Source organism: Grammomys surdaster, unplaced genomic scaffold (genome assembly GCF_004785775.1).
Source record: "Grammomys surdaster isolate TR1022 unplaced genomic scaffold, NIH_TR_1.0 169, whole genome shotgun sequence".
Classification (NCBI taxonomy): Eukaryota; Metazoa; Chordata; class Mammalia; order Rodentia; family Muridae; genus Grammomys; species Grammomys surdaster.
The window spans coordinates 16342976-16357109 of NW_021604617.1; the positions used below are offsets into that span (position 1 = coordinate 16342976).

Here is a 14134-nt window from a genome sequence, read left to right on the forward strand (position 1 = left end):
CTCTCTCTCTCTCTCTCTCTCTCTCTCTCTCTCTCTCTCTCTCTCTCTCAGATCTTTGTCATCCTTATGGATCTTTGTCATCCTCTCTGGCCTTCAACTGGGCAACAGCAGTCATTTTCCATCAGATTGAAACACAGGCCAGATCTAGTGCTTGCCTGCTTAAAACTCTATGGATAGATAGAATGAACTACAAATACCTTAAGATTAGCTAGAAGAGTAAATACTTAATTTCAGAGAACCCATGCATGTGGCTGCCTGAGTCTACCTGGGCAGTGCATGCAAATAATGAGCAGAATCGTGTAAAGACAACAAACTCTTTGGCTTTTTATATAGTCTGCTTTGATTTATTATAATTACAAAATGACCATTTGGTTCATTTTTCTCTCGGAAAGTTTCAAATATGACCAGGTACAGCAATGAGCATTAAGAAGGTAAGTTTACAAATGACATACAGCAAAGAGAAGGGTTTTCCCGGAAGTTTCACCATCAATTGTACTTCTAAATCAACCATGCACAGACAAATTTTATGTGTCAAGTTCTCTTGATACGTGAAAAGAAAGGATATCCATATATTGTATGTTTTCCAAGAAATACATGAACAAGTGTCTATGCATCCCACTCAGGTACCATGATAGAACAAATAAGAGGTAACCCATATCTAGCCATACAACCCAATGAAGTTATTATGGTCACTTACAGAAGCACAAGTAGGACAGCAACAAAGGTGACTCAAAGTGGGATGCGTCACTGAAAAGCCTTCCCAGCATGGACTGACCACTGATAAAAGCACACACCCAGTTACTAGAGTTTCTTGGGGAAAACCAGGAAGCTTCAGGTAAGGATCTCTTCTCTTCTAATTCCTCAAAAGTAACCCTGCAAATGGCCCCATGACTCTTGCAAGTCTCAGGAATACCTTGAAACTCATGAGCTTTCTGGATAATGATTTAGTACAGCTTCTCATTCTGCAGCTGGCCAAGAACTCACAACATAACCCATGCTGGCCTCAAAGTCATGCTGATGCTGCCTCATTGATGGCTTACCAGAATTACAGGTGTGAGATTCCTTGCCTGGCAAACTTCCTGAATCTTATGAATCTAGGAGGGGATGTTTCCATTTGGAGAAAAACAGTATGCTACGATACTTACACTTTTAAAATACAATTTCATTAAAATATTCCTCTGTGAAAGTGATTATAAGAAATACTATTTTCTAATATTTCTAATTTGTAGAACATAGCCAGTGAAATTAGATGCACTGGGAGATATTCGGCCATAAGAACTTCTAGTTTCATAATACTTTTATTAACTTTTGTGACTCCAGTTAAATAAAATGCTGATAGTAACCCCACTCATATATTTCTGAGAGATTTAAATGGGGATATATATTATGAATAATCATATAAAATGAATATATATATACATATATATATATATGCCATTTTCTTTTTCCTGGAGTTGAAGAATCCTTTTTCCCTTACTCATCAGAACTGCATGTTCTTTGGATTTTAGATTCTAACAAGCTTCTTTATTAACTGTTTTTCTTTATTTTTCTTTATTAACTCAATTTTCTTTCTGTATCATCAGGATCATATAATGTTACTATTAATCTTTTTTTCTTTTTTGTTGGATATTTTATTTACATTTCAGATGTTATCCCCTCACCCCATTTCCCCCCTGCCCAGGAACCCCCTAGCCCATCCCCCTCCTCCTGCTACTATGAGGATGTATCCCACCCAGTCCCCCACTCCCACCTCCCCAACCTCGAAATCCCGCACACTGGGTGTCCTGCCTTCATGGGACCAAGGATCTCCTCTTCCACCTATGCCCAACAAGGCCATCCTCCCATCCATATACAGCTGGAGCCATGGGTCCCTCCCTATGTGCTCCTGGCTGGTGGTTTAGACTCTGGGAGCTCTGGTTGGTTGGTATTATTGCTCTCCCCATGGGAACACAAACCCTTTCAGCTCCTTCAGTCTTCTCTCTCACTCCTCCATTGGGAACCCCATGATCAGTTCAATGGTTAGCTGTGAGCATCCACCTCTTATATGTCAGACTTTGGCAGACCTCTAAGGAGACAGCTATAATAGTCTCCTGTCAGCATGCACTTCCTGACATACACATCAGTGTATACCTTTGGTGAGTGCACATGGGATGGATACCCAGGTAGAATGGTCTCCAGACAGCCCCTCCTTCAGTTTATGTCCCACGCTATGTCTCCATGTTTGCTCCCTTGAGTATTTTGTTACTCCTTCTAAGAAGGACCGAACCACCCACACTTTGGTCTTTCTTCATCATGAGCTTCATGTGGTCTGCATCTTGGGTATTGCGAGCTTCTAGGCTATTATCCAATATATCAGTGAGTGAATATCATGTGTGTTCTTTTGAGATTGAGTTACCTCATTCAGGATGATATTTTCTAGTTCCACCCAGTTACCTAAGAATTTCTCGAATTTATTGTTTGTTTTGGTTTGTTTGTTTGTTTGGTTTGGTTTGTTCTGTTTTTGTCATGCAATAGCCCTTTATTCAGACAGTTTATACTCAGGGTTAACAAGGATCACATGAGTAAAGTTTTCATGAGTTCAAGTTGTAGACAACCACAAAGATAAGCTGCACATGGAAAAAATATTTTTCCATGCAGGCATTTAAAGGACAGTTTAAACATTTAATTGAGTAACACCAGCAAATAATAATGAGTAATCAGACGTAAACTCATTTTTCTAGACTACACTTGGGAGGAACATGAAAGGACATTCTATCAACACTTTTGTGGTTTGAAGATTTTTGATTTGTGGTTTCTTAGAGTGATCTTACAAGCATTCAATTCTCATTTGACTCTATTCTGAGACTGTGTCCTATCAGTTGAATATATATATACATATATATACGTATATATATATATATATATATGTATATATATATATGTATATATAATTATATATAAATAATTATATATATATAATTTATATTTTAAATCAAATCATACTTTTTAGTTATTCACACAGGGGTTATAAACGCACAAAGGCAGGATGTGGGGAAGGGGATGACACCAGAGCGTGGGTGTTCAGGGGGAGTACAGATATCTTTCAGAACAGGGTATCATCTGGGTGAAGGTTCAGGGGACAGGTAACTATGACTCTGTCTATTATTCTCCATCTCCACCCAATCTAAAAGAGGGGAATTCCGCCCCCTATAATTCATTGTTTTTAATAGCTGAGTAATACTCCATTGTGTAAATATACCACATTTTCTGTATCCATTCCTCAGTTGAAGGACATCTGGTTTCTTTCCAGCTTCTGGCTATTATAAATAAGGCTGCTATGAACATAGTGGAGCATATGTCCTTGTTGTATGTTGGAGCATCTTCTGGGTATATGCCCAGGAGTGGTATAGCTGGATCCTCAGGTAATGCTATGTCCAATTTTCTGAGGAGCTGCCAGACTGATTTCCAGAGTGGTTGCATCATCTTGCAGTCCCACCAACAATGGTGGTGTGTTCCTCTTTCTCCACATCCTTGCCTGCATCTGGTACCACCTGAGTTTTTGATCTTAGCCACACTGATTTGTGTGAGGTGGAATCTGAGGGTTGTTTTGATTTACATTTTCCTGATGTTCCAAATCGTAGTAGACTACTGTTGGTTTGTTCTCCACATGATCTGTTTGGTTCAAGGAAATGGCGGATCCATTCTTCATCTTTATATACTCCCTCTCATGCTTATTTCTGCCAGTGTCTCTATATGGTGCCTTATCAAGTCTCACTGTTTTATTTTCAATTCTTATTCCTTGTCCTAACTCCCAGAACCCACAGTTCTAAAAGTTATTGAGAAAAAGCATGCGTTGCCTAAAACTACTCTTGGTACATAGTTTTCTCTCCCTAGATTTTGTACATTTTACCATTTTATTATGTTACATGTTTTTCCCTATTGCCCCTGCTTTTGAACTTAACTATGAATGATGTTTAGTTGAATGGTATTTAGCATTTCATTTCAAAATCGAACACCACAGAGAGCCAAATGAAACAATAACAACAAATAAAGGTCCCTGGCTCTTTTCTTACCTCTCATTTCCCGATGCAATGTCAGCTCCAAGGTATACCCAGGATTTCTTAGGATAAGAACTGTGAAGACGAAGTTTCCCATAAACTCCTGAAGAATTAAGAACCAACAAATCACTCAGAAATCATTTCCATCTTAAGTTTCAAAGCAGTTTATACAAACTATGCAACATATAATCCATACCTAAGAGGTCTATCTTATATTTGAAAAGAGACTATTTCTATTATAACAGATAAAATATAACTCAAAGACCTATAGAGAAATTAAAGCTATATCAGATAACAGCAATCTAAAAACTGAGAAACTCTAATGGCTAACCAGCATATTTTAAAGAGGCATGTCCTTCTGCCGTTAAGATGACTTCAGTACTTTGTGATCTCCTGGAAGTCAATCAGTTTTGGTATTTTATGATTTATACTAGATTTTCCAAGTGGCAAGAATTGTTCAATTTTCTGAGGATGGGATCTCGATGATATTAACTTTGTTTTCAGTGTTAAGACTTACTATTTTGTCTTACTGTAGATAATCAGAGGAAACATGAACAGATAATCTGTTCTATTTTGAAATCAAAAATTATAATATTACCATGAACAGTCAGAATGCATGTATCCCTTCAGGGCTTTTGGGATTTCCTCAAAAATATTTCATGGCCATTTTCAACCATATGAAGTATAATTTCTCATAGTCTATAATTTTCTAAAAATGTGACCATGCATGCCAGAAGTAGAAACAAAAGTAATCATGCATTTCCATGTGTATATTTATTTCACTTAGATAATGTCTAGATGAATTATGTGGCTATAAAGATGTACATCTGACTATAAATTTTAATTTTACCCTACACTCAAATGGATTATGTGAATAGTCCTGCATATATGGAAACATTTTGTTGCAAGGAACTAATTTAACAAGCCAAGTATTCATAATATCTTATAAAATACACGAAGGAAAAAGTATAACAATATCATTGAAATATCAACAATGTGCCTTGGATTTGCATCCAGTATGGCCCAAAACAATAAAATCATAATTAATGAAACCTTAATCAAGTGTTTGTGCCAATGTATGTAATTTCTTCGAAACTCTAATTCAGACAGATTTGCTAGAAGATAAAATAAGAATTAATATATGCAGATGAACTTTATTTTCAGAACACATCCTCAAATCAGATTTCCATAATACATTTTCATAAACACGTGTCACAAAATAGCAAACAACAAAATTATAATCATCTTTTATTCATCATGGGCCAAGTACCTAGGCAGAAAGCATTCTGGGCTGATTTAGAGAAATTTCCAACAACAATATTTGTTACTACAAAATAATCATATCTTTAAAATCTAAATTATCCAGAAAATTCAATTAACTAGAAAAGCAGATTTATTGGTTTTTTCCTATTCTCAAAGGTTACCTGTAAAATGATTCTGTTTCTTAGTTGTTTCAAGAAGATAACAAACTACTTACAATGAGTAAAACCTGCCATTTGCTTAGTATGTCATAGAAGCTAAGTATGCTGTGAATTGGGAATTCTTTATTTTAACTACTATCACTAGGAATTGTAAAGGCAATCATTGAAGCATGTGGCTAGGGCCAGGATCAGCACACCCAGTAGTGTGGACTCCCATGTGAAAATTTCAACCAACGTGACTACTGCACACACTGAACAAAGGGATAAAATCAAGTGTTCCTAGTATAGTCCTTCTTCCTTGTCTACTGGGAAAAATTAAAATTTTTATGATAATGATAAAATAAACAGAATTCATAGAAAAAACATGAAAGTTATTAAGCATTTCAACATATTATACAGCAATTATTGGGTATTTTGGAACTAAGTCAACAAAACCCACAGTATCTGAATATGTATCCCATAATATTCCTAATTCTCATATGTATGCATACAGATAGATAGATAGATAGATAGATAGACAGACAGACAGACAGACAGACAGACAGACAGATGTTGCATCTGCCTTTAAAACACCCAGCATAGCTGTTCATCTAAAGAGAAAGCCAATAAAATTATTATCTTGGCTCTTGACAGTAACACACACACATCTTGGCTGTAAAACAACATAGTGCTACAAAACACAGTAAATAACTCTGAGCTGACTCATTTCAACTCTCCTCCTATAAGGATGAGAAATAAATAAGGTAAAAAGGACCTAGTTTTGAAAAGGATGAATTTTTTTTAAAAGAAAGTGAAACTACCTCATACAAAGAATTTCCCCTTTTACAAAGTAAATAATTCCTATATAGCACCACTCTTTGAATTGGAAACATCCATATGTATCTGTGCAAGATATCTCAGTCTTAGTATTCACAATTAGAACAGTTTAGGATTTAATACTATGATACTATGACAGTATCAGATGAAAATACTGTCAAGGTGAACATTTTTATGGTCATCACATAGATGTATAGTTTATTAGTTCTGAGTCACAGTTATGGCATCTGTAGTCAGACTTTGAATATCTGATACATCAAAGAATAAATATAAACTGTCTAGAATTCATCAGGTATCTGATAAATGGAACTCCTCTGCCTCTCTGTCTCTTTTTATCAGTCTCTCACACGTAAGCACGGACACACTGATTATATTAGTAACACACACCATATTGAACTCTTACCAATCGTTCCAGGGTCAATACGAATTCCTTCAAAATGGTCACAGAAGATTTCTTCTGAGGCTCTGAGGAGTATCAGAAGTCTTTGGTCTTTTTCTAGAGGGTTTTCCAAAGTACCTGTTAAGAAAGCAAAGTATGTCATCCAAGATAATTTGCAATGCAGAGAGAGAGAGAGACTCCAGAGTAAATGCTGTGATTCCAACTGTATTGGGAAGGGAACTGGTCACATAAACAAAGTGACAGCAAAAAGCCCAGGATTGCACACGCCTCTCTGAAGAAGGCTGGATCACTCTTCATCAGCTGTCTGCTACTTCTCATCATAGAATGACTCAAAGCACACTTTACTGTTTCCTATTATCCAGGCGGATTTGGTAAAGTGCTTTGGATTAGCGAACTTTGGATAAAACAGGGTAGAAATGGCAGGTGTCAGCTGGCTGTGTCAATACTTGCCAAATATACTACACATCTCTTCCCTGCCATAGAATTCTTCACATCTTTAGGTACCTAAGTGAAGATATATTTAGAAAACCCCTGAGAATAGCATGCAGTCTGAAGCTGGGTTCAATCCAGTCTAATATGAATACTCATTTTACAAACCACTGAGACTAGGTTATTTTTTAAAGACCATTATTATGCAGTAATGCAGTGACCAAGGTTGGTGAACTATCATCTCCTTCACATGATGTTAGCATGTAATGCTCCCTACACAGCTGAGAAGAAAGATATCAGTGTAAATATCCACACGTAACAAGGACTGGTACTTACCTAAATGTACCCAACTAGCAATGTATAACAGACTTCAGTTAGTGGTTTGGCAAACCAGTAATAAACTGTTTTGCATAAGTTCTATTAGCATCATTGAGATACAAAAAGCATAAGGCTATGACACTCACCAGTTGGGACTTGCATCTGACATTCTCTTCTGCTGTGTTCTTTACAGCTTAATAAATGTTGAAGGACTTGCTAGCAGTATTTGATAGTGAATAGAACTTAGGAACGTTATGCTATTCTCACAGACTCAATTGTTGAAGAAGTAACCAGTAGAAAAGTCCTCAAACTATACATTCTACGGAAGCAGCTTCACCAGAATTATCTACTATCAAATTAGACTTCCAGTTTACCAGTTTTCTGAAAATAATAAAAAAGGGGATGGGGGGACTGACAGATTTGGCATGAAATAATTGGTAAAGTTAAAATTACCTACTTGTCATTTTGTTTAGCCTGTTCTCTCAGGCAGCATGAAATCATTCCCACACCCCTGCTGACACTTTCTTTGCACCTGGTGTAAGTTTGGGGTTTGCTATATTTGTATCTCCTCTCCTCGGATCGTCATCTCCCGCCATTATTGTGTCAACAGCAAGATGCTGAGAGACAAACCAATCTGGACAGCACACGACCCAAGAACAATCATTGGAAACCATGGCTTAGATGTTTCTGCTACAAGACTAAGGCGGGCTCCTGTTCTGTATAGATGCCACAGTGCCTTAGCTTAGAAACAAATGTATCCTCTTAGCTCATCAAAGGACAGGGGATTGTTAAGCAAATGCGCTCAGCTCAGTGTGGCTTTTCTCTTGCTGTTATAAGTCTGTCCAGTAAGCGGTTCCCAACTGTGATTTCATTTATTTCATAGAGGGTAAAGTCTTGGGGGGGGGTAGGGGAAGGCCTAGCAGTAAACAGATACCACAGAGGAAAAGTAGGACACTTTTTGCCCTAGAGAAATGTATGCGGAGCCCCACAAAGAGTTGTGCGCGTTTCTCTAAAATCTGAGATTAAATCAATTATGCAACCCCAAACTGCAGCACATGTGGAGACTTTACAGAAAATCTGGGCAAAATTAGTCAGCCTGCCGTGATCTTTGAGAATCTGAAGCAACCAGAGTTTGGATTCTTTTTGTTAAGATGAGAGAGCGAAAAGATGGAGCCTAGGACTGTTCGGCAACCATTCGGGGACAAGAGAAGGAAAGGCATGATAGTCTAACATTACCATAAGGTGCCTCCTGAATTTGTAAAAGCTGGAGAGTGAAGGATTTGGGGGCCTGCTATCCTAGATTCTCAGTCTCGCCAACAGAGGTGGGATGCTCTCCCCAGGATAGATATTGCCAGTCAATAAGAGTAGCTAGCTCTGAGACACAGTACTCCAGATGAGGCATATGTGTCTCTGTTTACATTTGTAAAGCTGCTTTGAAACCTGAAGTTTATGTATTAGGAGATGGTGCTGATATTTTGAAATGCATGATTTCACTACATCGTCACGGGTTTTCAGTGAAAACTGTAGATTCCCATGAAATAAACAGAGGCTAGAAAAGCTAAAGTAACTAGCCAGAAATTACATAGCTATTATTGTAGTGGCTATTATTTAGATAAAATAAATGCCATTCTAGGGTGTGTATGAGTGTGTGTGTGTGTGTGTGTGTGTGTGTGTGTACATGTAGGACTAAAGGAGACATAGTTGACATTACTTAATATGATGGTGGGCAATGGAAGGGAAAGAGAATTGGTTCCACATGTTAAAAATCACCTGAGGAGACGGAAGAACATAAGTTCTGGTATACCAAAGATAACTATTATTGATTTGGGGAATATGGTACAAATGGATTCCATGAATTTCAAAATCTACAATAAAAAGGGAAAGGGCCCTTTTATTATTGTATTAACTGTCTTTGATAGGATCACATATATTAGTTTACACTTAAGCATACCCTATCAATGCAATTGCCCGAACCTTGGAATCAATAAACACATTCAGAGTTATTCACTAATCTTTCGGATCTTTCTGTTCACAGTCTTTTCATTCTTCCCCATCCTTCACCTTCTGCCCACACCTGGTATCACCCTAATTGATTTCTAAGACTCTCCTGTGCTCCTGAATTCCAGTCTATAAAAATGGCCGTACCTCTTGTATTTTCAGAAACCTGAACTAAAGATTTAGCATTCGGTATGAACAAACAAGAGTAAATCCCCAAAGTTCTTCAGCTTGCTGTTTATAAAGCATGGCAAATATGTTTTAAATGCTTTGCAATGGCAAACAAGGAGAAGCATTGTCTATGGTTTGTGTTCATGTTAAATGATGCCCAGCTTCTCTCCTTCCTACCATGCTCCTTGGCTGAGCCACAGTAAGCCCCAAAACACATGCTTCCCCGCCTCTGCCTGGAATACCACTCCTACCCCTTACAGGATGAACTCCTCAGAGTCTGCATGGTTTTATTCAGATCTTTCTCTGCCAGTTAAGTCAGGATGAAGTGGCCCTTCTTGGCTATAACAACTTAGCGTATTTTAGCTCAAAAAATTTTAAGACTGTAGCGTAAGCGCCTTTTGCCTGTTTTGTTTTCCTTGTGAGCTAAGAAACTGTGTACTGCCAGAAAAGCATAAATTTGAAAATACTGATTTTGAAGTCTTTCAATATTAATGATATTTAACAGATTAGAAAATGTTTCAGGTTTATTAGAGTTTTGATTAGTAATGCATAAATAAAATTTAAAGATATATAAAGTGGTATCCATTTAGAAATAATCTTTCTTTGGCAAATCTTATCTTGAAATTGTTTTGCCTATTAGAAAACCCCAAAAGACCACCAGGGTGACTCCAATGTACTCACACTAAGGTCTTTATTTACAAGCTGGAGCTTGGGCCACACCGCTCTCTTTGACACAGCAGAACAGGAGGGTGCAGCCCCCAGCCTAGTTTCAGGCAAGCATTTATAGAGGCAAGAGGAGTTATCTAGCCTGGTATACATCTGATGGGGTGGGGGCATTATGGCCTTTAACATAATTGGTTGGCAGTAGGGGGCAAACCATAAACTTAACTTCTGTTTTCCTCCTGATTGGTAGTTGTTAGGAAGTGAACTGTCAGACGCAGGCTTGTAACCTGGAAGTGCAGATTTGTTGGGGAATAACCTAGATACCGGTGTTAGGTACCAGCCTGTTAGTTAACTCGAGTTCAGCCTTAGATCAGATTCTCTAAGATGGGGTCTGAACACAAAAGATCTGGCCTCTGAAATCCTGTATTTTTTTAATTATTTATTATTTATTTTATGTATGTGAAAACACTAGCTGTCTTCAGACACACCAGAAGAGAGCATCAGATCCCATTACAGATGGTTGTGAGCCATCATGCAGTTGCTGGGAATTGAACTCAAGACCTCTGGAAGAGCAGTCAGTGCTCTTAACTGCTGAATCATATCTCCAGCCCCCAAACCTGTATTATTTAATGTTAGATATTTGGCCCTATTGGGACTCTCCAAGGACAAAACTGGAATTTCATGCTTCCTATACTTATGAAACACAAAGTTTTAAGTATAATGTTTGGAAAACACATATCTTCAATGTTACTTTAAAATTTTTTAACCAATTATTACCTGGATTAGAAATCTGTTAGTGTGAAATCTGATTGGCTGATGTCTGGTCCACTTTAGCTCAAATAAACAATGTCTTTGTGGAAATATGTGTGACACATTTATTCATTAAAAGTGTATGTGCTTGAAAGAAGACATTAGTATTTATTTAAATAATAATTTAATATATATTAAATTATATATATATTATATATATTAAATAATCTATTTTATATATTATTTTATGTAAATGTGTGTTTTGCCTTCATGTGCATGAGCTGCATGTCTGGTGCCCAACAATGCATATTAGAATATATATTACTCAATTTATTTGGATAAAACAAAGTATACACATTTATATAAATTTTCTACTCATACAAATACCAAGATTCCATATTACTTATGCAATAATAAAATATTTATATACTTTTTTAGTAGTTTGAGTAGATAACGCTATTCCTGGTCAGATTTCCTGGATCTAGAATTACAGATGTCTATGAGCCACCATGTGGGTGCTGGGAATTGAACACAGGTCCTCTGCAAGAGCAACACCTGCTCTTAACCACTGATATCTCTCTCTAATCTCTGGTATATTATTTTTAACCATAAAACACATGACTCTCTGTGTGTTCAATGGCATCATGGCTTTAGGCTGAAGGATGCCATCTATAGTTTTCTTGGGTTTATTTTTTATTACTTAATCATCCAGTGAGTCTTGCAGAACTGCCAGTTTGGAAGGCAATAAACTATACAGATTTGCTTCCTTGGGATTTAGAAAGCTCCAATCCTGGAAGCAATGGAAGGAGCTTCCATACATCTAGCACTTCATCATTTTCTGACAGTCAAAGCCAGGTGCTAACGATGACCTCAGGCGTCTGGCTGCAACAGTGAGATAGCACTGATGAATGCCATCGGTGGCCCTAGAAACCAAATGTGAACACTTTCAGAATAAAAGTCTAAGTTCTTGGCTTAATTTACTGAGCAACTAGACAGTTCATCACATTACTTGGCTGTGACAAGACAGGGGAACAATAAAATACTGTGTCCTCAGTTCACAAATGTGTACCTTGCTCATTTGGAGATTCTGTTAATATTCAAAAGTTATTAGGATATGCATTACTCAATTTATTTGGTTTAAACTATATATATACATATATATATATATATATATGTATATATATATATATTTCAATATTTATAAAAACCAATATTCCATATTGCTTATACAATAATAAAATATTTATATACTTGTTTTAGCATTTTGACAGTAGTTTGGGTAGATATGCTATTCCAGGTCCTACAAATTATTAAAAATAAACTATTCGCATGCAGTTTTAAAAGCATAAAGTCATTTGTGTCACAGTTGAACATTTGTGTCAATAAAATGCTAGCATCAATAATAACTGTGATACACGGAACAAATATAAATGAATTGGTGCTGTTGCTAATTTAAGTGAATGCATAAATGAAAGCAACGGGTCCAGACAGGTGCTTCTGTGCAAACTCACACACATTAGTTAATGCACCCAACAAACCAAAGTTTATTTTGAGATGGTGTTGCCATTTTTAATTGGTCCAAGACAGATTGTGAAAACAGAAACTGGATCACCAACTTTTACTGTGTGTTCATACTTGCTCAGTTCCTTTCTTCCAGGAGATAAATGCATCGTGGCCACTTTGACATTCACACTTTAATTTCTGCCTCAAAAGATATAGACATGTGAGGATAATGTGTTCTAAGGGGTAAAAATGCACCGACAGAAAGGATAGACCTCGGTATATTCATCTGTATTTATCCATATACCAGCTACACAAATTATCAGAAGCTGCCAATAACGAGCTTTCCAACATCCATTAAACACTGCGATTTAATGAAGAGGATTCTTGAAAACACTAATGTGTCATATTAGTAAAGTAAATGTAGTAAGGAGAAGAGAAACAGGCAGAACATACCAGAAATAAGACACTGAATGCCCTCTATTAATAGACACAGGAAAGGGTTCCTAATAGAGGCTGAGTTGCTGGAAGCTGGGAAGGGAGTATTAAAGAAAACTCTGGCAGAGGCTGCTCATGGCTTTGTGCTTAACCAAATACAAGATTTCAAAACATATAAGAAAAACCTGCCAATCTCGATTTCCTTGTGAAAACTGTGAAGGGATGATCCATACAGTCGCAGAGACTCCCAACTAACAGCTATTTCTGGAGAACTTTATCGAAGTTGTGCAGTGAATTTCTAGAGTAGAATTTAAAAGTTATTTTACACTCTCTAGTCTGGCAGCTGCCCCACCCCCACTCCCAGAATGCAACACACGTTCCTGCCTCAAGCCTTTTGCATGAGCTGTTCACCAAAGCTGAGAATATTTCCCAGTCACTAGACATCTAGATCCTTCTGTTCTCTGGTCAGAGGCTGCATGATTCTTTAGAATACTCTTTGTTAACTACCTAACTTCTAATGACCAACAGCCAACCTGGACCTCTAAACAATATTTCCTTAGTTTTCTTTAGAACATACTCTGTCATCCAAATGCATCATTTCTTTTAATCTCATCATCTTTTTTTCCAAACAAACAAGCAAACAAACAAAAAAACATAAGGATGTTCTTTCTCCTTATCCCTGAGAAACACTCAATGGAAAAGCAATGTCCAGCACTGAGGAGATCACTCAACAAAAGAAAACAATGTAAAAGAGAAAAATGGGGAAAGGGAGGAAATGATGATTGTAAAAAATGGAAGTTGAAAAATCATCACAACAGAGAATTTGTTTCTTTCTTGTTTTTTTTTTACTTAATTTTATTTCTTTATCCAGGAATGTTATTTATGAAAGTAATTCTATATGGTACTCAAGGTTGATAGCTGTAAACTTCTAGTATGTGGTATATTTAATGAAACTCGGGAACATGTTGAAGTTGATGGGGTCTGCCACCAATGCCACTAAGATTGATAACCTTCTGAGTTCAGTTCAATTTCCAGGACCCACAACCCACATGGTGGATGGAAAGAACCAACTTCTTCAACTTGTGCACAAACCTCCAAGGGTGCAGTGTGGCATGCACAAAACTAAATGTTCTTTGTGTGTGTGCCTGACTCTCTCTCTCTCTCTCTCTCTCTCTCTCTCTCTCTCTCTCTCTCTC

The 14134-nt window shown here is 37.1% G+C and overlaps 1 protein-coding gene across 1 annotated transcript in view; it reads right to left on the minus strand.

Moving 5' to 3' along the window:
• Pkhd1 (PKHD1 ciliary IPT domain containing fibrocystin/polyductin) overlaps nucleotides 1–14134 on the minus strand; it is a 433222-nt gene that overhangs the window by 138532 nt on the left and 280556 nt on the right. Inside the window, exons 54-55 of the mRNA XM_028766634.1 lie at nucleotides 6678–6791; nucleotides 4053–4140 (exon numbers count right to left, since the gene is read on the minus strand). Of these exons, the coding sequence (XP_028622467.1) occupies nucleotides 4053–4140; nucleotides 6678–6791 (202 nt within the window). The remainder of the gene's footprint in view (nucleotides 1–4052; nucleotides 4141–6677; nucleotides 6792–14134) is intronic.